The 25,669-nt window shown below is 35.9% G+C and overlaps 1 protein-coding gene across 4 annotated transcripts in view; it reads left to right on the top strand.

Moving 5' to 3' along the window:
* Nucleotides 1–25,669, top strand: part of PCID2 (PCI domain containing 2) — a 45,598-nt gene that overhangs the window by 3,842 nt on the left and 16,087 nt on the right. For 2 of the 4 annotated variants that reach the window (XM_078147335.1, XM_078147337.1), the window contains exons 3-8: nt 6,830–6,919; nt 17,183–17,256; nt 18,267–18,349; nt 19,778–19,817; nt 21,302–21,356; nt 22,624–22,727. In XM_078147335.1, coding sequence (XP_078003461.1) covers nt 6,830–6,919; nt 17,183–17,256; nt 18,267–18,349; nt 19,778–19,817; nt 21,302–21,356; nt 22,624–22,727 — 446 coding nt within the window. The remainder of the gene's footprint in view (nt 1–6,829; nt 6,920–17,182; nt 17,257–18,266; nt 18,350–19,777; nt 19,818–21,301; nt 21,357–22,623; nt 22,728–25,669) is intronic. The other 2 variants (XM_078147336.1, XM_020965154.2) reach the window with 2 other exon arrangements.

Genomic DNA, 25,669 nt, shown 5'->3' with positions numbered 1-25,669 from the left:
TCTCCTTTTGTGTTAGGGTAATAGGATCATAGATTTAGAATTGTAAGGGATCTTAGAGGCATAAAGTACAGCCTCATTTTTTTACAGATGAAGAAACTGAAGCAAGTAGAGGATCATATAGCTAGTAATTGCTGGGGCAGTATTTGAACCCAGATCTTCCTGACTCCAAGTCCAACGGCCCCATCCACTAAACAATGTGTACTCTTGTCTTCTTCAATCTTCTGTGTATTTAACATTTCATGGATCCTTTTTTTTTGGTATCACTCACTATCTGTTTTCTCCCTATGACCTCACCTCCCTAACTTAACCTTCCCTTAATAGTAAGTAGTCTCACAAAGTAAATGTACACATTACCAGTATCTGAACTCAGATGTTTATATTATACTCTTTATACTCATGTATACTTCATCACATTTCTTCAAAGAGGTGGGAAGCATGCTTGTGGATTTATGATCTTACAGATAGAGAGAAACACTTTACCTGTACAGCTCGTAACTCATCCATACTCTGTCATCCTGTTTGTTGTAGACCTTCCTTCAGCTCTTTTAAAAATGTTGTATTTTATTTTTTTAATCATAAAAATCTGCCTTCTCTCCTTTTCACCCTAATCCCCTTCCCAATTGAGAACTAAAGAAAAATAGAACACTTTTACAAACATATGTATATGTGTATATATACATACATATATGTGTGTTATGTGTGTGCATAATATCAAGCAAAATATATTTCTACATTTGCCATATCCAAAAAAATTTCTCATTCTGCACCACTGACCTCTTCACCTCTCTATCAGGAAGTGAGTAGTGTGTTTCGTTATTAGTCCTCTGGAATTGTGGTTAGTCATATATAGATCGGAGTTGCTAAATTTCATAGTTTTTCTTCACTATAGTGTTATATAAATTATTTTCCTTGTTCTGTTCACTTTTCATCAGTTCATATAAGTTTTCCAAGGTTTCTTTGAAACCATCCCCTTTATTATTTCTTACAGCATAATAGCATTCCATGAAATTCATATACTATAACTTATTCAATCATTCCCTAACTGATAGATAACTCCTCGTATTTCAGTTCTTTGTTGCGTCAAAACGAGCTATAAATATTTTTATATGTCCTTAAAATTTGTTTTGTTTAGGACTGATCCCTCCCTTAATCCACCTTCCTTCTAATTCTCCCCTCTCATTTCTTTCCTTTCTTATTTCTCTGTTGAATGAAATGTGTTTCTGTACCCAGCTCTGTGTGTTTTGTATTGAGATTGACATTCTAGTGTCAGCCAAATTGTAAAAAAAATCCACTCTCACATCCTGATTATGTGAGATGATTTTTCCTTACTTTGCTTTACTTTTCCCCCTAGTCTATTCTTCTTCCTCTCTCTTTCCATTCTTCTCTTTATATTATTATTATTATTATTTTTTTTTTTGGTGAGGCAGTTGGAGTTAAGTGACTTGCCCGGGGTCACTCAGCTAGTAAGTGTCAGCTGTCTGAGATCAGATTTGAACTTGGGTCCTCCTGACTCCAAGACCAGAGCTCTATCCACTGCGCCACCTAGCTGCCCCTTCTCTTTATACTATTAAGGCATAACAGAACTACTTCCATGCTTTCTTTCTAATTAGACTCCTTCCATGATTTCTGGTGATAGTGAGGACACATATATCCACTCCCTATATTTGAATATAAGCAGTTAATTCTTGTTTAGTTTCTTATGGTTGTTTACATGTTTTTCTTTTTAATGTTTCTCTTGACTTCTGTGTTTGCACTTCAGAGTTTCTACACAGCTCTGATCTTTTTATAAGGAATGTTTACAAGGCCTCTGATTAAAGGATGTATGTGTGTGGGTATGTACCAACACACACACACGCACACCTACATACGTATCTTTAGCTATAGCTCTATGTCTGTCTATCTACAAACCATTTATTCCCCTGGAAGAGTATACTCAGTTTTGCTTTATAAGTTACTCTTGGTTGTAAGCCTGTATTCTTTGCCTTCTGGAATATTGTATTCCAAGCTCTCTGCTCCTTTATGGTTGTTGCTGCTAAATTATATGTGATCCAACTTATGGGTCCACACTACTTGAATACTTTCTTTCTGGCTGCTTGCCGTATGTTTTTCTTTAACCTGGAAGCTCTGGATTTGGGTTTCTGGGGAGTTTTGTTTACTTTTTTCTTTTTGTAGTAGTTGACTGGTAGATTCTTTCTATTTCCACTCTGTCCTTTGCTTCTGAGAGATCAGGGCAGTTTTTTTTTTATTTTAAGATTTCTTGAAACATGATGTGTAGGCTCTTGTGTAGGGTCTTGGAATTCAGATAGTCCAATAATTATTACATTTTTTCTCCTTGATCTATTTTAAAGACAGTTTTGTTTTTGCTATAAAAGCCCTATCTGGTCTTTTGACTTGGCTTTACTGTTTCTTACTGACTCATGGATTCATTGGCTTCTATGTGATCCATTCAGATTTTCAGGGAGTTTGTTGTTTGAGCAAGGTTTTGTATGTCTTGTGCCAAGCTGTTAATTTCCTTTCTGTTCTTTCTTATTGAGCTCTCATTTCTTTTCCAGATTTTTTCCTGTAGCAATCTCATTCATAAAAACATTTTAAACTTAAAAAAAAAACAACTTTGACCTCATTTCTTCCAAGAATTCTAATTGAATTTATGCCTAAACTACATTTTCCTTTGAGGATTTGCTGGTAGATATTTTAGAAGCATTTTCTTCTGCTGCTGTGTCTTGAGCATCTTGATCAGTATAATAGATTTTTATGGTGTTATTCTTTTTTTGTCTGCTCAGTCTTCCAGCGTATTTTCTTATTTCAGATCTGGTGTTAGGGCTAGGCTCTGAATACTTCTAGAGGGAAGGTTCAGGATGGTCTTGTTGCTCCTTTCTTGGGATATTGAGTGCTGTGTTATTCCAGAATCTCAGGGACAGCTCAGTTTTTCCAGTATGGTTTGATCCAGGACAAAATTTGATTGATTTGAGGTCCGCAGATTCCTGAACTGGGTTTGGGTCTTAGCACTAGTAGACTGTTGGTGGACTTGGCTACTGTCAGCTAACCTGGAAGCTGGTTCAGGAAGATAGAACTGTAGGCTCTCCTTTGGCCTGGGGTTCTTGCCCTGGTCATTTCTTTACAGGCTTCAGACTGGGCTAGAAGCTAGAACTGATAACTCTGATCTGCTCCTGGGATCTGAGCAATGTAGTTGCTGCTTATTTCTAAACTTGGCTCTTCTCTCTCTGTGCACAGCCTAAGGCCTATACCATCTCTCTACCAAAGAATGCCACTCTGGGTGCAGGTCACCTCCTCAGTCTGCCCTGGATCTGTGACTTGGAAGTGCATAGTAGGTGGCACTGTCAGATGGCACCCATCTGGGACCTCCTCTTACACTTGTGCACAGTTTCTTCTGTGGGTGCTCCTGGCCAGACCCTCTCACCAGCATCTGCAGACTTCTTCACCTCTCTTCCTCAGTTGAAATGGGCTGGAAGAATGACTCACTGTGACTTTTTCTTGGATTTCACCATCAGAATTTGGTCTGTCATGTCTTGTAGATCTGTTTTGGAAAGGGTTTTTGTTTTTGTTTCTTTAGAGGGTAGAGAGCTTCCCATACTGCTTCCTGATCATCATCATCTCAATTGAGCTCCTATAGGGCAGGAACTGTCTTTTGGCTCTTTTTATTTCTCTAGTGCTTAGTAAAATTCCTGGCACATAGCAGGCATTTAATACATGTCTATGCACCAACTAATTTTAGCTCTTTGAATATATTGTGTGTATTAATGCAGCACTCAGGATGTTTATTTGTTGAACTTTTAGTCCTCCTGCATGAGTATGCCACTTCCTTTTCTGGATAATATCTTTTTATGCATAGGTCTTAATTTGGTAATGCACTGTATTATTACCCTCAGTATATTTCTTTATTGCTCTTTGGATCAAACGCAGTTTAATGCATCAGAGATGTGTTCCATGATTTTTAGCTATAGAACGTTATTCTTGACCGTGATAGTCACCTGAGTCGATTGGTAGCTATAGAGCATGATTTGCAATAATATAGCCAATAAAATTTTTTTAAAGTGTTTTTTTAAAACAAGTTTTTATTAATATCTTGTTTCTTACAAATTATCATAGCTATCCTAAATATGCTTCCCCTTCTGTGTCCCCAGCAGCCATCTGAAACAACAAATAGTATTTTTAGAGAGGGAAAAAAATCAACACAACTGATCAATACTTTGAAAAAGTCTAAAAATGTATGATGTATAACACTCAAGTACTGCTTGATCTTTATAATTTTGTTAATATTCATTTTTGATTTTTTGGTGCATGGTTCTTTCCATTTACATTGTTATAGGTACTGTTCTTGGCTCTGCTCACTTCATTCTGTATCATTTCACATAAATCTTTCCATGATTCTCTATATTCATCATGACATGTAATTTCTTATAGCACAGTAATAATATTCCATTGTATTAATAAACTACAATTTGTTTAGCTATTACCTAATTGATAGGCATTTACTTTGTTTCCAGTTTTTTGCTGTTACAAAACATGTTGTGTAAGTATTTTGTTATATATGGGGGTTGTTTGGGGTGTAAGACCAGTAACAAAATCTGGTTTGAAAGGTAGGGACATTTTAGGCACTTTATTTTCGAAATTCCAAATTGCTCTCCAAAATGGTTGTACCAGCTCCACCAACACTCTTGTCATTCCACAAGCCTTCAAACATTGACTATTGCCATTTCCCCCCCTAATTTGCAGTGTGTGAGGTGAAACCTCAGGGTGATTTCAATTTGCATTTTTCTCTTATTAGTGATTTGGAGCATTCCTTCAAATAGTTGTGAATACTTTGTAAGTCTTGAGAACTGTCTGTTCCTATTCTTTAACCATTTATCTATTGGGAAATGGCTGTTAATCACACACACACACACACACACACACAGATATACACACACGTGTACGTATACATACTTCTTTTTATGTATCTTGGATACCAAACTCATATCAGAGAAATTTGATACAAATATTTTTTTTCCTATTCTACCCCTTCCCTTCTTATCTTAGATAGGTCATAAAAAGTATTACATTTTTGAAAGTTAGTTGATAACTAATAGGTTCTTTCAAGTCTCAGCTAAAGTCTCACTTTCTACAAGAAGCTTTTCCTGGTTCTGCCTCCAGAGGCAGCTGGTGATACATTGGTCAGAGCACTGGTAAGCATGCTAGAGTCAGGAAAGCCTGAGTTCAAATCCAGCCACAGCTACTTACTTCACAAGTCACTGAACCTCTCTCAACCTCAGCTTTCTCATCTTTGAAGTAGGGGTAATAATAGCACCTACCTCCCAGGGTTGTTGTGTGAGGATGAAATAAGAAATTTTTTAGAGTTGCTTAGTCTAGTACCTGGGATATAGTAGGACTGTATAAACGCTTGTTATCTTCCCTTTCTCCACCCCCCACCCCCACTCCCAGCCAGTTTCCTTCTTTCAGGTTTGAACTAAAGCCTTACTTTTAAAAAGAAGCTTTTCCTGGTTCTCCCTAGCCTTCCTCTTTGAGATTTATCTGCAGTTTACACTCTTTATATCTTCTTTGTACAGTGTCGTTTTCATTGTGAGCTCCACAGACAGTACAAAGGTTTTTTTACCTTTTTGAGGGGGGTTATCCCCAGCACTTAGTACAGTGCCTGGCACATAGCAGTCACTTACAGTGCTTGTTACTTGACTATCATTGTGGCCTTAACCCTAAATAATTGGGTGCTCTTAGTAGTTGGAGCAATTCCTAGGTCAATGAATACCTCCAGACTACCGTAAGGACTTAATTGAGAATTTTTTTAAATTTAATATTTTTACAGTTAACAAAAATATCTTTTCTCCCCTCATTAAAAGAAGAAGGAAAAACAAAACCTTATAAAAATATATATACATAGAGAAGCAATACAAATTCCCACATTGGTCATGTCAAAAAATTATATATGTCAATCTGTACCTTGAGTGCATCTTTTGTCTTGAGGTGGCTGTTTCATCATGAATCCTCTGCTCATTGTGTTGATCAGAATTAAGTCTTTCAGAGTTGTTTTTATGAGGTTGTTATTATGTAACTTGTTTTCCTGGATCTGTTCACTTTTCTTTGTATTAGTTCAAACATCTTCCTAGGATTTTCCTACACTTTTGCCTTCATTATTTTTTTTTAACAATAGTATTCCATTACAGGAATGGGGATATTTAAATCAGATTGGACTAACATTCAAAACGTTTTACACTCTGAAGCCATCCTTTCTGCCCAGCCTTATTTTATACAATTACGTTCCATTCATCCTAAACTCCATTCAAACTGTACTGCTGCCCCTGAATATGCCCTTTGATCTCCTGCCTTTGTTTTTTGCTGTTCTCTTTGCTTGGACTCCTCTTCCTCCTTCTCATTGTCCTTGAATCCCTGTTCATCCTAAAAAGCTTAACTGAAAACCAGCATCTCCCACAAAACCTGTCACTTACCCTACCACAGCACTTTGTTTTCTCAGATGTACTTATTTTCCCAATTCTCAAATGTACTTAATATGTAATATTGTCCATGATTATAATTATTTCTGTAGGTGCCTTATCCACTGTTGTCTATTAGTTCTGTGAGGGAAAGCAAAATGCCTTATCTCTTCCAGTTCCTAACATACTCCTCTGTACATAGTAGCTGCTTAGTAAAACTTATTAAATAAATGAATGAGTTTTAAAGGAATTCTTGTTAAGAAAATTAATTTAATAGTATTTAATTAGGAATATAAGTCTGATATAAAAGTTAATAGCTTGCAGATGTATAACACTAATTTTTAAGAATCTTTTTTCATTTTTGTTTTTTCCTTTAATTTTTGTAGGTATATGAAGCAATTGACACCAGAGATGGATTATCTTGTGCAGAGTTGGTATCTTTTAAGCATCCTCATGTTGCAAATCCTCGGCTTCAGGTAGGTGAAATGTGTTTAGAGAGAAAAATATATAATATAGCCATTATCTTAAGGGAAGTTCATTGTTTGAATATAAACAAAAGTATTACTATTCAGATGTGGAAGTACCAAAAGCTTTTTGACTCCTTGTTTCATAGGATCATAGTTAGAGCTGGAAAGAGTCACAGTGGTCATTTAATTTTACCTCTTAATTTTATGGATCAGAGAGATTAAGCAGCACACTTAGTATCACACAGTAAATAAATAGCGTGACTGGTATATTCAGACCCCTGTTACCGTACTCTGATTTCAGTGCTCTTTCTGTTGAACTGGGCCATCTCTGGCTTCTTAACCCTAAGTCTCTTTAAAGTTACAGAATAAATATGCGAATATAATTTTAATTTACTTTTTCAAAAATCCTTATTCTTTAGTTATTTCCTCAGTTATATAAAAGTTAAGTAAAATTCAATTCAGCTTTTCAAAATTAACCATATTTAGGGGCAGCTAGGTGGCCCAGTGGATAGAACACTGGCCCTGAAGTCAGGAGGACCTGAGTTCAAATCCAGCCTCAGACCAAACACTTGACACTTACTAGCTGTGTGATCCTGGGCAAGTCACTTGACCCCAATTGCCAAAAAAAAAAAATCAACAAAAAAAAAATTAACCGTATTTCCCCAGTTCTTTCAGTTTGTAGCATTAGAGGAAAAGGGAGGTAAAGGGAGATGGTGGGGGGAGGGTAGGTGGGGAGTCTCCAAATGACTAAATTAAAATTTTCATTTGGAAGAGATTAAGATGATGCGGCCTTAAATGCGACAATGTGAAGAACATGTGACTAGGAGTCAGAAGATCTCAGTTGAATTCTGGTTTGCTTCTAACTTGCTCCTTGACTAGTTTTAGTAAGATATCTCACCTCAGTGCCTTAATTGCCCTATTCAGAAGTGAAAATACTTACCATATACATTTCAAGTAAATTTTGTTTTGTGACATAATTATGTAACAAATATAAAACACAGTATACATATGAGTAGTTACCAGTGGAAATATGCCTGATAGAATTGTAGTCTTCATCTTGTAGTTAATGTTTATTTTGTAGGAGTTTTAGTATTCTGAAGTACTTTCTTACATTTGGGATCTCCCCATGTCCTTTATACACTTCACAACCATTCTTGACCATCAGAATAGCTTGTATAAGGGGAATCTGGAAGTACCCAGAAGTTTGCCTCTCTCTAACACTGAAATCCTTTTTCTCTATGCCTGGGTATTCCAGCATCTAGAGCCCTGTTTGAAAGATGACATTTTGCCAGTAGTTTCTACTGTCTAACATGGGCCATCCTGAGCAGTCTGTAAGCTGGAGTTTTCAGGTCATGGGGAACAAATTAATGTCACATTTTGTTGGTTGGGGATACCATCAGGATTGTCAAGTTTCCTTAAAAGTGGAGTTGTTCTTTGTAGCTTTCCTGAAACATTGGAATAAGAAGTTGAGAAGAATTTGAGTACTCCAAGGTATCACAATTTCAACACCACTTTGTTGGAAATTTATCATTCGAGGGTCAGCTAGGTGGTGCAGTGGATGGAACACCGGCCCTGGATTCAGGAGGACCTGAGTTCAAATGTGGCCTCAGACACATAACACTTACTAGCTGTGTGACCCTGGGCAAGTCACTTAACCCTGTTGCCTAGCAAAAAAAAGAGAAAGAAATTTATCATTTGGACACTTCATTTTAGTTTGTAGTATTATGTATCACTTATTTAGCATTTTATATTTTCAAGATCCTTTGCAGTCAAAATTTTAATTATTTCCCACTTAGGAATATAGTATTGTTTGTTTCATATTACAGTAGTGCCTTTCTCTTTCACAAAACCCTATTCTGATCCCTCACAGTGGTGTGAAAGTGATCTTGATTTCTTGAAGGCTGTTCCAGTGGAGTGTAAAATGTGACAGGTTCTGCCATACTGGCAAAACATTGACTACTCTTATAGCAGCAGACTTCATCTGCTTTCCAAGAACTATCCTATTTAAGTACATATAGGTCATGACTAATAGACTGACCAATTAGTGATCTGTTACTTGGCTGCAGCAACCAATGAAACCCCTTCTAATTTTGCAGTGAAGGTAGCAGTGTGACAGAAAATAGAGAAGGCCCTAAAAATCACACCATCTATAAACACTAGTGCACCTGTTAGTTTTTGAAATGTAAGATTGTGGAAAGATCAGTGGGTGGGCATTCTTACTGGAGAAATAGAGCCTTATTCGTCTTGACATTTTTGGTATATATGAAAGAAGACAGATGGAAGTTGTGAAGAACAGTGGAAGATTATGAACCATATCTATTCATAAGACAGTGGAAGAAACAGTAGAGAAAAAAACTGACTTTAGAAAACTTGGCCAACTTAACAAAATCATCTTAAGGACATTTAAGGATGCACCTGGGAGAAGGGCAAAAAACACTACTGAAAGATTGCAGAGGGGCAGTTAGGTGGCGCAGTGGATAGAACACTGGCCCTGGAGTCAGAAGGACCTGAGTTCAAATCCAGCCTCAGACACATAACACTTACTAGCTGTGTGACCCTGGGCAAGTCTCTTAACCCCACTGCCCAGCAAAAACAAACAACAACAAAAAAAAATTGTAGAGACCTGCAAACATTTTTTTTGCTTTTTTTGGTGAGGCAGTCAGGGTTAAGTGACTTGCCCAGGGTCACACAGCTAGTGTCAAGTGTCTAAGGTCAAATTTGAACTCAGGTCCTCCTGACTCCAAGGCTGGAGCTCTATTTGCTGCACCACCTAGCAGCCCCTGCAAATATTTTTTTAAACAGATGTTTTTTATAATATATATATAATATATAATCTGGCATCATAGTCCTTGGATATGCTTTTGGAGAAAGTAGAATTGGCATTGAAGAAAACAAAGGTGAAAAAAATCAGGAGGTTCAGGCTGGAGACATTCTGGTTTTGAGAGTGTTAAATCAATTTTCAAGGTGTTTGAAGGAGGAACTAACAAAGACATGGAGAAAATCTCAGACTTCATTATTACTAGAAAAAAGCAACTAACAATTTCTATTGATCCATTTACCTAGTTTCTGGTACAAATAAAGTTTTTTATGAGCATGATTTATATATGTATCAAGGGCGTGTTTGAGGGTATTAGAAGGGAAACAGGCAGGCTTTTGTAAGCGTATTGGACAGTAGGTCACATCTTTATATACCACAGTTGACTGAAAGGTATAGTATCTGCTTATTTATTGTTGACCTTTTTATAAAGCTTGAATTGATAAAAATGCTGACTTTAAGGACTCTTCTTCAACAGGGTGTATCTCATGCATATGTAAAAATTATTTTTTTTTAATAGCCTTTAAAAGCCTTATTAATATCAAATGAAACATAAAACAAGGAAACATATTTGCCAAAGTTACTCACCAGAGTCGTGGAAGAGGGCCAGTACAAAATTCAAGGTGAAGACCAATTCCCTGTGGATGGCAAGCAAGGTCCTCCAGATGCTCCTTTTTGCAGATAATATGCTAGAGTAAGTCCTAGACCATTGCAGAATGATTTCCTGGATGAAAGAATGTGGCTTGATCATCCATACAATAAAAACCAAGTGGACGAAGAAATAGCTGTTGTTCAGACTATGATATTCAGTTGACTGGACAGCCTATAAAGGTCATCTATTAATAGACAGTCAGTTGTACCTTGGTCAGATACTGGAAAATGGACAATGAGTTAGTTGGGCCCACAATTTATTAAAAGGTGGAGAAAAGGGCTGGATTGCCTTTGATATATCTTATTTTTTAATGGTCTTGATTTTTTTGATCAGGCCTTGAAAGGCCTATCTCTTTTTAAAAAATATTTTTCAACTGACATCTTTTCATTTTTACATTTTCCCAATGACTCCAGAGAGCTATCCCTTGTAACAAAGAATAAAATGAAGAGAGAAAACAATTTAGCAGAACTAAAAACCAACACAATGATTATATAAAATCTATGTTTTCTATACTATTCTATACTCATAGTCCATCCTGTCTGTGTGTGTGTTGAGGGGGGCAATTTCTGCAGAGAAGGGAACAAATTGCTTCCTTATATCTTTTGGGGAGCAAGTTGGTCATTATAATTTTACAACATTAAGTTTTGATTGTTTTGTTCTTTCTGCTTAGCTTGCAACACACACACACACACACACGTGTGTGTGTGTGTGTGTGTGTGTGTATCCGTATCCAAGGTCATTGTAAATGCCATTTTCCTGGTTCTGCTAATTTTTCTTTGCATCACTTCATATAACTTTTCCCATGCATCTCTGTGTTCATCATATGTGTCATTTATTAGAGCACAGTAATTTCTTTACATTATGTACCACAACTTCTTAGTTGTTTTTTCCTAATTGATAGAACACCCATCTTTTCAATACCATTATTCTTTAAGTGTTTTTGTTTGGCTGTGAATCATAGAATACTATAGTCTTCATAGAATTGAAGTTGAGGATAACCTACAGGGCAGTGGAAGGGTATATGGTCAGTTGAGTAGCTGCAATATATTACAAACATGGAATAAAGCAGAAGTGGCATAAAAGATGTCATTAAAGAAATGTACAATTGAAAAATAGGGGCTGATTACTAGACAAGAGAGAATTAAACAGACAGCCCACATGTTCCATTGCTACCTTTGTAATGTCAGGAGAAAGCAAAAGGGTCTAGCATGTTACTTAGAACCTTATTCATGAACTTAATGGACAGATGTAAGTACAGCATGGACAGGCTTGTGACTTATATTATTGGAAGGAATACCCACAGATTGATTATTAACACATTTCTGAGAGTAAATTGATAGCAAATAAGATAAGAAGTTGGATTAAAATGAAATGTGTCAGACGTTTTCGTACTCAGACTACCGAGGCCAAACTTTTTTCTTACTGTTTTAAGATACTCAGATCCATAATTTCACCAATGTGCATGTTTTCTCCATTAAATGTAATTTGTCATCTGCATACCACCCAACATTCTGAGGGCCTTCTTCAATTTCTCTTGACGTTATGAGGATACCAACCAACTACTGTCTGTCATTTATCCCTTTCTCTTTCATCCTTGCCAGCCCATTTTCATTTTTCAGTATGCATGTCGATGATATCCTTACTCTGCTTCCTTTTTTTGCAGGTACTTATGTGGTTTATTGTCTTTTAAAGGATCAAAAATTGTAACCTTGCATGACACACAGCTAAACAACATTGGAATCAAACTAATATAAATTAATTGCTTTTTAAAAGATAAATCTTTGTTTTAGGGTTAGATTTGAGGTTATTACAGGAGCTTTTCAATTTCCCAAAGGCAATAGAACCTTTTCTTTTGCTCAATCAATTCCAAACCCATCTCAGTATTTAGTTTTGAGTGGTTGTAGCTCTTGTCCAGGAAACTCAGTAGTATTGCAGGGCTAGGTCCAGCTAGCACAATGTTATCTGCAAACAGGATTATTTGGTAGAACTAATCATCTGTGGAATACATCCTTGATTTAGATTCTGTTTTTTAAAAAGAGATAGGCCCAACTAACTCATTGTCCATTTTCCAGTATCTGACCAAGGTACTACTGACTGTCTATTAATAGATGATCTTTATAGGCTGTCCAGTCAACTGAATATTATAGTCTGAACAATAGCTGTTTCTTCATCCACTTGGTTTTTATTGTATGGATGATCAAGCCACTTTTTTTTTTTGGCTAGGCAGTGGGGTTAAGTGACTTGCCCAGGGTCACACAGCTGGTAAGTGTTATGTGTCTGAGGCCTGATTTGAACTCAGGTCGTCCTGAATCCAGGGCCGGTGCTCTATCCACTACGCCACCTAGCTGCCCCAAGCCACATTCTTTCATCCAGGAAATCATTCTGCAATGGTCCAGGACTTACTCTAGCAATACCAGATAATGGTACAGCTAGGTCATTGTCTTTCACATTTATTTCATTGATTCCCTTGATATTCTTGACCTTTTGTTCTTATGAATTTCATTATTTTTTCTAGTTTTATAAAATAATTATTTTGTTAGTTTGATTGGTATGGCAATGAATAACATATGATTTAGACTGTGCTGGATCTCCAGCATGAAAGTAGTGAACACCAATGGTGGTGTTGTGAACTGCTCCACCCATTTTTGGAAAAAAAGTAAAAGGACCTATATGTACAAAAACATTTATAGCAGCTCTTTTTGTGGTAGCTAAGAATCGGAAATTGAAGAGATGCTCATCACGATTTCATAGTCCTTTGGGCATAGTTTCAGATTGCTCTAGAATGTTTAGATCAGTTCACAACTCCAACAGTGCATTAGTGTCCCGATTTTCCCACATCCCTTCCAACTTTTATCATTTTCCTTTTCTGTCATTTAGCCAATCTTATAGGCGTAAAGTAGTACCTCAGAATTGTTTTAATTTGTATTTCTCTAATCAGTGGTGATTTAGAGCATTTTTATATGAACATAAATAGCTTTGATTTCTTGACCTGAAAATTGCCTGTTCATATCCTTTGACCATTTATCAATTGGGAAATGACTCATATTCTTATAAATTTGACTCAGTTCTCTATATATTTGAGAAATGAGGCCTTTATCAGAAAAACTTGCTGTAAATTTTTTTTTCTAAATTTTCAGTTTTTCTTCTGATCCTGGCTGCATTGGTTTAGTTTATGCAAAACCTTCCCCCCCCCATTTAATAGTATCTTATTTTTTCCAGTTACATGTAAAGATAGTTTTCAGCATTCACTTTTATAAGATTTTGAGTTCTAAGTCTTTTTCCCCTCTCTTCTCTCCCCCCTCCCCAAGATGGCAAGCAATCTACTATAGGCTATATATGTACAATCATATTAAACATATTTCTTCCTTAGTTATAATGTGAAAGAAGAAAGACAAAAAAGGGAAAAAGCCACAAAAAAAAGTATAAATAGTATGCTTTGATCTGCATTTAGACTCCATAATTCTTTCTCTGGATGTGACTCTTTTGGAATTGTCTTGGATTATTGTATTGCTGAGAAGAACTAAGTTAATCATAGCTGATCACCTGTGCAAAATCTTTTAGGTTTAATGTAATTAAAATTATCCATTTTATTTCGTGTGATATTCTCTATCTCTTGTTTTGTCATAAATTTGCTTATGCATAGATATTATGGTAAAATATTCCACGTTCCCCTAATTTGTCTTTGTCTAAATTTTTGTCCTAATTAATTTGTCTGTTTTGATCTTGTATGCGAAGTTGATGTATGCCTGGTTTCTGCCAAACTATTTTCTAGTGTTCCTAGCAGTTTTTGTCAGATAGTGAGTTCTTGTCCCAAAAGCTGGAATCTCTGGGTTTCTCAAATACTAGATTATTATGCTTATTTACAACCATGTATTATGTACCTAATTTATTCCACTTATCCACCACTCTATTTCTTAGCCAATACCAGATTAAGATTACTACTTTGTAATATAGTTGGAGATAATGGTACAGCTAGGTCACTGTCTTTCACATTTTTTTTCATTTATTCCCTTGATATTCTTGACCTTTTTTTCTTATGAAATTTATTATTTTTTTCTAGCTCTATAAAATAATTATTTTGTTAGTTTGATTGGTATGGCAATGAATAAGTAAATTAACTTAGGTAGAATTGCCATTTTTATTACGTTGGCTTTGCCTGCCCATTAGCAGTTGATATTTTTCCAGTTGCTTGGCTCTGTCCTTATATGTGTTAAAAAGTGTCTTATAATTTTGTTCATATAGTCCTGAGTTTGTCTTCTTCCCATTTCTTGTTTATTTTGTGGTTAGATTTATCTAGTTCCAAGAGGGAAGATTTGAGGTCCCCCACTAGTATAGTTTTATTATTTCCTCCTATAACTCATTTCTCCTTTAGAAATTTGCATGCTATACCTTTTGGTGCATATATGTTTAGTATTAATATTACTTCATTGTCTGTGGTACCTTTTAGCAGGATGTAGTTTTCTTCCTTATTTCTTTTAATTAGATCTGTTTTTGGTTTTGCTTTGTCTAAGATCATGATTGCTACCTCTGCTTTTTTTTTTTTTTACTTCAGCTGAAGCATAATAGATTCTGCCCCAACTCCTTACCTTTACTCTGTGTGTGTCTCTCTGTTTCAGGTGTTTCTTGTAAACAGCATATTGTAGGATTCTAGTTTTTGATCCACTGTGCTATCTATTTCCATTTTATGGGAGAGTTCATCCCATTCACATTCATAGTTATGATCACTAACTATGTATTTCCCTCCATCTTATTTTTCCCTTATCTATCTTTCTCTCTGTCTCTCTCCCCTCATCTCTTCCTCTCTTTCTTCCTCCCTCCCTCTTCCCACCTCTCTCTCCCTGCCTTCACCCCATCTCTCCTCACAAGTGTTTTGCTTCTGACCACCACCTCCCCCCAATCTGCCCTCCCTTTTGCCAGTTCCTGCCCCCCTTCTTAGTCTTCTCCCCTTCTCCTTTCCTACAGGATAAGATAGATTTCTATACCCAACTGAGTGTGTAAGTTACGCCCTTTTTGAGCCAATTTTGATAAGGGTAAGGTTCAAACATTACCCACCCACCCTTCCCCTCCACTGTAGTAGCTCTTCTGTACCTCTTTGTGTAGAATAGTTTATTGCATTCTGCCTCCCTCTTCCCAGTGCAGTTCTCTTTCTTACTATGTTTGTTTGTTTGTTTGTTTGTTTTTGGATATTACCCCTGTGCTCTGTCACTGTATTTGCCTTTTGACTGCTCTGATAGTGATAAAGTTCTTAAGAATTAAAAGCATCATCTTCCCATGTAGGAATGTAAGTAATTTAACCATATTGAATCCCTTCTGCTTTCTCTTTCCTGTTTACCTTTTTATGCTTCTCTTTATTCTTTGAAAATCAAATTTTCTGTTCAGTTCTGGTTTTTTATTAGGAATGCTTAAAAGTCCTCTATTTCATTGTAGGTCAGTTTTTTCCCCTTAAGGATTATACTCAGTTTCTCTGGGTAGATGATTCTTGGTTGTAATCCTTGTTCCTTTGCTTTTAGGAATATAATATTCCAAGCCTTCTGATCCTTTAATGTAGAAGTTTCTAAGTCCTGTGTAATCCTGACTGTTGACTGTAACAACTCCACAATATTTAAATTGTTTCTTTCTGGCTGTTTGCAGTTTTTTCTCCTTGACCCCTGGGAGCTCTGGAATTTGGCTGTTATTGTACAATTAAAATCTGAGTTTGTGTGTTATGCTACTCAGTATAAGATAAAAAAAAATTTATACTTGGTTTATTTTAAGCATTTTTAAAATTAGATTAAGTTCAAATTACCTTTGGTATTATTTAAAATGTTTTGTAGCTATGATTCAGTCACATTTTATTACTGTTTGTGTCACCTTTGTGCCAGATTTCTTTGGTTGGAGGCTGAGAACTTTTTCATTTCATTTCCGGCCTGTTAATCAACTTCCTGTGTTAACCCAGGCATTTCTTAACTGATCTATGTGTCTGTACCTTCACTTGAAAGTGATTTAGCCATAAAAGGTAGACCTTTAGACTAAAGTTTGAAATTGTTAAGGGAAAGTTTATTTTATTGAAGGTATTTAGGCTAGACTTTATAAACTAGGAGTTAGTAAGGGGAAGAGTAGGGAAGACGTTTTAGAGTGCGAGAGCAGCATGAACAAAGCTGGGGAAATATAGGAATTAACGTGTTAAAGATATTGTGGATACTGACTTGACTAGACCAGAAGTTCACATTGAGGAATAGTGGAAAATGAAATTGGATGTAGCTAGTCAAGATTTAGAAATCCTTGTAAGTAATGTAGATAGATGCACATAGATACGATGCAGTAGGCAGTAGGGAGCCAATGTTGATTCTTGAGCAAGGTAAAAATATTGAAAATTTCTTTGTAAGTTTGCAGTGGTATGTGTCCAAAATAAAATCACTTTGGTGGGAAAAAAATCACAGTTCTTGGTAACACACTTGAGCTTTAGGGGAAAGGTAAAAATGAAAGATGACATCAAATATTTCAGCCTGGGATATTAAGATGATAGTGATGTTAACAGGATTGGAAATATTGAGAAGTTTAGGCAAGAAGAATGTTCTCTGATAGAATAGCATTGTGGTCTCTATTACAATATATGTTTGGGTTTCCGTTGATGTTTATATTCTATGTAGTGTGTTTTGTACACCTAGGTTAAATATAGTTATTGTGGTGGCTTGTTTATTTATTTATTTTTGCTGTTATGACTTCTTTTGTTGTAAAAGGTCTGTTTTAAATTTTTTTACATATGTCCTTTACTTTTGGTGCAGACTTTTAAAATCTTAAGTCTATTCCCTTTTCTATAAATCAGCTTCCCTCTCCAGAAGAGAAGTGTCAACAAGTTTTGGAACCTCCGTATGATGAAATGTTTGCAGCTCATTTAAGGTAGAGTAAATTGGTGGTGGGTGGAAGGGAGGCCCTTAAATATTCTTAAATTCACTAGGTGATTTTATTTTGGATTTTTTTATTGAAACTATTAGAAAACTATCTTGATGTTTTTACTGTGACATAGCCTATAAAGAGTTTATATGGTTAACATTAAGTGCTTTGAAAAAAATTTTTTCACCATTTCAAGAAACTTGAGGCTTCCTTTATAGTTAAGTTTGTTGGTAATTATATTTCTGTATGTGTATCTAGTATAAAATAAAATACATCACTTAATCTTTCTGAAGGCGCTATATTTAATGTTTTCATTCAAGTATGAGGAAAATGCATTCATGATTCTGTTCTTAGCTTCACTATTAACTTGTGTGGAAATGTCTTCTTGCCTTACTGCTGAGGAAATAGGCATGGAAGCAAAGTAAATATTATTTTGGATATAACTTCTTATAACTATTGTTAACTTCTTAAATATCCATTTGGACAAACTATTCTCAAGCTAGGATGTGTTTAATTGAGAAGCCTAAATATAGTTACTGAATAAGTGAGAGAGAAAGGCCTAATAATCTAATGGGAGATTTCATTCGGGAAGTGAGATAGCCAGCACTTCTTACTGCTTTTCAACACACTGTTCAGATTTTGGTGGAGTTCCATACTTTCAGATAGCATGATGAAACTTGATAAGGCTTACTTGTCCTAGACATAAATCTATTTAAAGCTCCTTAACCCTATTAACATAGCTGAGGGCCACTCATCACACCAGGAAGAAATGACTCCCCGCTTCTGGGATTTCACAAAGTAGTTCCAAATCTGTGTGAGGGGCGGGATCATATCTCAACACTATCCAGCCTCACCTCTAAGACAGTTGTTTCTCTCATTTCCAATGCTCAATTTGGAGCATTTCACTTATCGTTCAGAAACCGGTGCAAAGGTAGGGTATTTTGTGGTAGAAGTGGAAGATATGTTTAAATAATTTTTTCTAAAAATAAATTGTCTAAAACTTTTTTTTGTAATAGGTGTACCTATGCAGTGGGAAACCATGATTTCATTGAAGCATACAAATGCCAGACTGTGATAGTTCAATATCTTTTTTTTCAATATCTTTTTCTCCCCATAGGTTAATTATGTAATAACTGGAGTGCTTAATTACAGGTTCAAGAATGTGGAGCTTGGGAGGAGTTTTCTTACTTTATTTTGGGGGGGGTGGAGAGCTAGGCAGTGGGGTTAAGTGACTTGCCCAGGGTCACACAGCTAGTAAGTGTTATGTGTTCCTGAATCCAGGGCCGGTGCTCTATCCACTTCACCACCTAACTGCCCCCTTGGAGTTTGGAAAGGAATTGAAAAATATTAGGAAGTAAAATTTATTTTAGCCTTTCAATTCATCATGTATTAAACAGCAACATAGTCCAAGGCACTACATCAGCTGTTGAAGAATGTGAACATGAAAATGACATAGTTCTTCTCATAGGTAGCTTATGGTTCCTTCTTAATTCATTCAGTAGCCATTGTATGCCTATTGTGTGCAAGGCATTATATGACATAGGATAAATAAGATGTATATCACTTCAAGATATAACTGCACAGGAAAAGCTCTAAGTGTCGTCTGGCTTAAATATTTAAATTCATATAAAAATTATGTCATAGGATGGAACATTGAGCCATGTTGTGATCAAGGATTTTGTTAATGTTTCCGTGGTAAAGGACAGTTATTTGTTTAATTTAAAGCTTTATGCCTTAATTGTATCAGTTGGTTGAGCCTGAGTCATGGAATTATGTATTTAAAACACATTAATTTTTCATGGTGACAAATGACCTTAAGGCATATTTAGATCATTAGCTTTACTGATAGACTTATAGCCAGAGCCCTGATTGTTGATTGTGCTAATTTTTATTTCCTGTCCTACAGAGACAGTCTTTTGCTATCTGACATACAGTCATAAGAAATGAGAACTTTATTATCTCTGGGTTTTAGATTTTCTAGTTCTAAAATTCTGTGATCCATTAAATAAGCTTTTACATTATAAGCTTCTGAATAACTGCCATTATAAATATAATGATATGATTGTCTAAGCTAGGGATAACCAAATATAATTTTTGAAATTACACTACATGTTTTACAGTGTTGTTACATAGCAGCATATTCGTGGACTTTGGGGCAGTAATTATGAAGAAAAATTATTTTAGACTATTTATACCTGTTGAAATTTAGCAACTTGGAATATTGGTTTATGAAAATGAATTCTGAAGATATTAGTAACATAATTGGAAAATGGCAAACATGAATGATTTTTTAAATACTTTTTTTTTTTGGCTAGGCAATGGGGTTAAGTGACTTGCCCAGAGTCACACAGCTAATAAGTGTTATGTGTCTGAGGCCAGATTTGAACTCAGGTCCTCCTGAATCCAGGGCCAGTGCTCTATCTGCTGCACTACCTAGCTGCCCCTAAATACTATTTCTACATAGTCTTTTTAAATATGATATAATTTGAGTTTTAATCTATTTCATATCTTCCTTAATGTAACACATCTTTCCTGCGAGCATTTCAAGCCCACAAAGAAGAAAACTGGTAAGTAGTCTGCTAAAACAGTTAAAAACTTTTAAGTGGCAAATTTTTTTTGTCCTTAAGCTTCTCTGATCTGTAAATGTGTGTTTTCTTGGTGAGTTTCTAAGATTTGAGTAAAAAAAAATGAACTCCATTATTCTGTGTAGTTTATTGGCATGTCATCAAGACTGTAGCATGTAAAAATTTTGGGCTTATATTATTCATAAATAACCTTTTATTTCCGCTATCTCCTCTCCCCCTCCCCCATAGTTTATTGAATATTATTTTTTTCTCCTTTAAGTCATTGAACTGTTTTAAATCTTGACAACACTTAAATTTTTTTATGATCTCTTTTGTTTTACCTACCTTCATTTTATGCCCCTCATCTGTGTTTTTGTAACAAAAAAATGGGAAAAACAAAGCCGTTCACCAAAACTAACCAGCGAGTCAACTCCTGACAGAATGCAGTGGTGTTCAACAATTGTATTTCCTCATCTCTGCAAAGAAGGAAATGTATTTGGTCATTTCTTTTTTGTGGACAAGTATATTTGACTCTCATTTTGATTTTAAACTTTGTATAGATGAAACAGGTTGAAAAGATTTGCTTGTAGGGATGTAGTGTGTAACAGGTCATTCAGTAAACCTCTGCTCTGGTCAAAGCATTTTGCTGGGCACTGGAAAAGATGCAGAGGTTAGATAACCTATGATCCCTGCCTCTTATAGAGCCCTAGTCTAGTAGGGGGATGAAACACAAACACACACACACACACACAAAATTAAATGATATAGCAGTACCTTAAGCAGGTGCAGAATATCAAATGAGATCATGTAAGTAAAGCCCTTCACAAACTTTAAAGCAGTAGATAACATGATTAATTATCATGATGATGGGAGGGGAAGATTGTTACAGACATATTCACATGTGAGGTGGCATTTGAGTTGACCTTAAAGGATAGGTAGGAGTTAAGCAGATGAAGAAAGATGGGAGGATATTTTAGGCATAAGGAATGTGATAAACAAAAGGCCTAGAGCAGGGATTCTTAGCCTAGGGTCTGTGAACTTTAAAAAATATATATTGGTAGCTATATTTCAATGTAATTGATTTTCTTTGTAATTCTGGAGAATTTATTATATGTATTTAAAAATATTATTCTGAGAAAGGGTCCATAGGCTTTACCAGGCTGTCCATGGGATCCATTTACAACACCAAAAAGTTTAAGAAGCTCTGGCCTAGAGAATCCAGGGAATGTTGGGAGATAGAGACTAAGTTCAGTAAGTGAAAGAGAATAATATTAGAAAAGTAGGGTGGTATCAGGTTGTGGGGGACCTTGATTGCCAGTAGTTTAAATTTTTCTTGGTGGACCACTGTAGAAAATTTTTGAGCAGACGAGTACATGCCTAAATCATGTGTGGAAGTGCAGGTGGACCTGTTGGGAAGTTTTAAGAGAAAATTACTTAACAGAAAATTACTTTAAATATTTAAAATTTTTTTCTTGTTATTTCTCTAGGGCTTTGCCTATTATGTATGCTGTAGCGCTTGACCTTCGAATTTTTGCAAATAATGTAAGTAGCAGTAAAACATAAGAATGTTATGATTACTTAGTTGACTGTAAACTCAGTACTTGAAATCTATTATTAGCTCCTGCATAATTTTATTTTCTTTTTCCCCAAATTTTCGAGAATTGGGATTATTTGGCATGGAGAAGAAAACTTTAGGAAGTGACTTAACTGATTCTACACTTTCTGAAGGCATAAGTGCTAGGATTCTGAGGGGATATTTGTGTGGATAGGTTGTATAGTTGTGCATGTAGCTAGCCACAAATGTGTGATTCTTGCCACGTGGTTGCCAAAAGGGCTTCATTATTCTGCCAATGATTCTTTAGGAGGTACTCCTGTTTTTCTTTCATTACAGGAGATAAGCCCTCTTTTAAGCAATTGTACCGTGAGAGAGTGTAGGTTCAAGTGACAGCTAACACATTTTCTAGTGTGAGTATATAACCAGGCGTTAACTAATGCTAGGCTATGCAGATATGTCTTCCCTGGTGGCTGGGCATGGGGCAGGATAGTCAGAGTATACGAAAGAAAAGAAGCAAGAACTCTTTCCTTTTACTTCCAATTTATGACCTTTAAGCATATGAAAAGTTATTATTCCATAGTAGTGACTCAGCCATCCCTTGTCTTTACTGAGGACTAAACCATAAATGCAACACAGGTGTATTAAATTCTTTTCTTATTCTCTCCATCACTTAACAGAGTGTCTGGTGCATAGTAAATGGTAAATAAATTCTTGTTTACTGACTGATATGAGGAAGAACTTAAATAACTCCTTAGTTAAATTTTGAATAATTTATTTTTCCATTTGGACCTGTGATTTCATCAATGTGAAGAACTCTCTGATGTGGAAACTTCTTCCATGAATGTAGGTCAACAGCTTTTCTGCAGCTGATTGCCCAAGATTCATTCTGAGATGTTATGTGTGTCTGACTTGCCCCTTGTTTGATTTGATCTGGTTTTGATGCTGGCTCTCTATCCACTTCACCATGTTCCCTCTCAAATTATTTATTATGAAGGTAAAACTGGTTAAATTGGAATATGTTACTTAGCGGAGTCGGGATACTATTGAGTCTTAGAGTTTTTTTAAATGATAATTTTCTATTTTTAAATTCTTTAAATATAGTAGCATAGATCATCTAACTTCTCAGATTTTATTCTACAATTATGAATTTATATTTTAGCTTTAAAGTCAAATATTTTGTACTTTAAAGTTATTCAGAAGATTTATTAAATTTATAAAGTAATCCAGAAAAAAAAACACTTTGTATTCTGTTAGGCTGACCAACAGTTGGTGAAGAAAGGGAGAAGTAAAGTTGGGGATATGTTGGAAAAAGCAGCTGAATTATTGATGAGCTGTTTTAGAGTCTGTGCCAGTGATACGTAAGTAAAGAGTGGAAGTTTGTATTTAATTCAGTTCACTGTTGAATGCCTACCATGTGCAGAATACTGTGCTAGGATTGAGGGGGCATACAAGATGAGTAGGACAAAATACCCTTAGGAGTTTATAATTTAGTAAGAGCCTAATCACTAAGAATTCTTTGTTGTAGTTGTCATTTGTGAGTTGGTTTAATCATGTTATTGTGTGGTGCTGAGAAATAGCCAGTGGGTTGGCTGTTAATCTGCACAGTTTTTTCATTTACTTTTCTGTGCAAATACCCAAAGTCTTCAAAGAAAAATTACAGATTAGCAGGTAAAATAGATGAAATTCTACTTTAAAGCATTAGAATTTCTAAAAACTAGAACACAGCTGTAACATCCTCATTTTTAATCCCTTTTCATAGTCTACTTTGCACACTCAGTAAGCAAAGCAACATCTGTGCTAAAGGTTTAAAAAAGTCTCATAACTATTACCCCTACTTGTTTTACACAATATAAAAATTATTTGTTAGGAATTCTATTTTTGTATTTTGAATCTAATACCCAAGAAAATGAGCGTTTCTGTATACAAAGTTAGAATAAAAAGTATTGCCCATTAAACTGTGACTATTAGGGACAGCTTGCTTTTCTTTTTAAGCATATAATAAACACAACATGTAGTTTTCAAGAGCTGTCCTGCTTTTGTCTTGTTTTCTTTTGGCCTTATATTCTCTTTGCATTTTAGCAAAATGCTTTGTTATCCCTTCTCTCTCTCTTCCCCTCCCCTCTTTCCTTTCCCTCCTTTTCCTTCTTATTCCTTCCTCGTTTCCATCGTTATAGACCCTTTCCCTTCTATTGCCCTCTCCACAACTGAAAAAAAAATTTTTTTAGCTCTTTTAATAAAATAATTCCAATAATGGCCATATGTGAAAATATATGTCTCATTCTACACTTTGAGTACATTGCCTCTCTGTTAGGAAGGGGGTAGCATTCTTCATCATTAGCATTCTAGTACAGGGGTTGATGACTACATACAACATTATAAATTATCGTGAAAGTAAATTGAAGAACATAAAAGTAGGATGGTTATTCTTAGAGAGCTAAAGTGTATGCCTTTGTGTCAAAGAGGTCATGTTTGTATTTTGAGTCCCCAAGACAGTCCATCATACTGGTAGCCCGACACTTTTCCCATTTTAGAGTATGCTGGTCACAACATAAAATAAACTTTTATTACTAACAGATATCACTGTCAGCACTCTTAAGTTCACTTCCTCATTGCTTAGTTCTTATTTCTAAGATTACCAATGTTGCAGTCTTTGGCTGACAGATCTTTCCGTACTACTTTGTTGGCATAGACTGCTCTTGTAGGTTGATTTCCGCCCTCTATCAGAATCACCATTGCTACATGGTTTTCATATAGCACCTCTTCTGGAGGCCAGTTCTTTATGATCACTTGGTCATTTACCTGCTCTGAGTCATTTATTCATAGCTCTTCTTAGCTATTTTAGACAATAATAAGAAATCTGCAAGTTTCCCCTCTTGAAATTTAGTGATTAAAGATCCTTCAGGGACACTTCTTCTAATGCAGTGAATTACTGACACAGGAACTCCTCTATTCTTGAGAATTTGTCATTGCACAAAAGTGATATATACCGCTCCATTGGATTTTTTTCTGATTTGCTGCTTTTGGGGGAAGTCATTGCTGCCAACTCCATATTCTTTCAGATCCCCGAGGAGAAAGTTGGGTGATGTTTTCTGAAGGGAATGCGCCTCAACTGTTTAGTGGTCCCTAGATCATACCAACTCCAGACAACACATTTTGTACATTAGGCTTGCAGGCAGTGATGAGTGCATGAATAAAAATGGTCTATAGGAGCTGGTCATGACAGACTTGATATCTAATTTCTCTGAATTTGTACATTAAAAGCAATTCTTTGAATACAGCAGGGGGATGTGGGAAGCTGATCCTGAATCTCTCTGCAGTGATGCTCGTAGTTTGGGTGGGCAAGTGAGTGAGTGAATGAATGGGAAGAAAAATCAGGTAATGGTCAGCTAGGTGGCACGGTGGATAGAGCATTGGGCCTGGAGTCAGAAAAACTCATCTTCCTGAATTCAAATCTGGCCTCAGGCACTTACCAGCTGGGTGACCCTGGGCAAGTCACTTCACCCTCTTTACCTCAGTTTCCTCACCTGTACAATGAGCTGGAGAAGGAAATGGCAAACTACTCCAGTATTTTTGCAATAAAAAACCTCAGATGGGGTTACAAAAAGTCAAACACCACTGAAGTGATTGAACAAGAGAAACTATCTGAATGTCTTCCAAAAAGTCTCCCTCATCAGTTCTGCTTCCTAGATTCAGTTGAAATTTTGATGTCTTTCCTATTTGTTCCTAGTAGGTAAAGTAAATGTGTAACCCTTGCTTCCCCAAGCATGGGTGTGCGTGTACTCTTCTGCAAAAGAGTTTGTGTTCTTTAAGGTACCAGCCAAAGGTTCATTATTAGGGAGAAACATACAGATTATGTTTGTATTTCTGTGCCTCTTATTTTGTATTGGCAGACTTTGCTAGTCTAAAACAGTGGTTTTTCAGATACTTAACATTTTAGAGGCAAGCATATATATCTTTTTGATAATTTGTACAAAATCAATTAAAGTTTTTGCCACTTTAAATGGAGTATGTCACTTCCTTTCTAACATTCACTAAAATTTTGGAAGGAAAAGAATCTGGGTTTGATATAAGTAATGACATTATCCCAAGAATTGAGAAACCTGAGTCCTAGTTAGAGCACTGCCATTGATCAGTAGATAGAGTGCCGAGCCTGGAGTCAGGAAGACTTGAGTTCAAAACCAGCCTTAGATTCTTCCTAGCTGAGTGACCCTGGGCAAGTCACTTAACTTCCATCTTAGTCTCTTCAACTGTAAAATGGATGTAATAATACAGTGTACCTCACAGGATTGTGAGGATCAAA

The sequence above is a fragment of the Phascolarctos cinereus genome, unplaced genomic scaffold (genome assembly GCF_003287225.1).
Source record: "Phascolarctos cinereus isolate Bilbo 61053 unplaced genomic scaffold, phaCin_HiC Scaffold_7;HRSCAF=346, whole genome shotgun sequence".
NCBI lineage: Eukaryota > Metazoa > Chordata > Mammalia > Diprotodontia > Phascolarctidae > Phascolarctos > Phascolarctos cinereus.
Note: the sequence above shows the minus strand (reverse complement) of the source record. Positions and strands in the feature narration are given on the sequence as shown.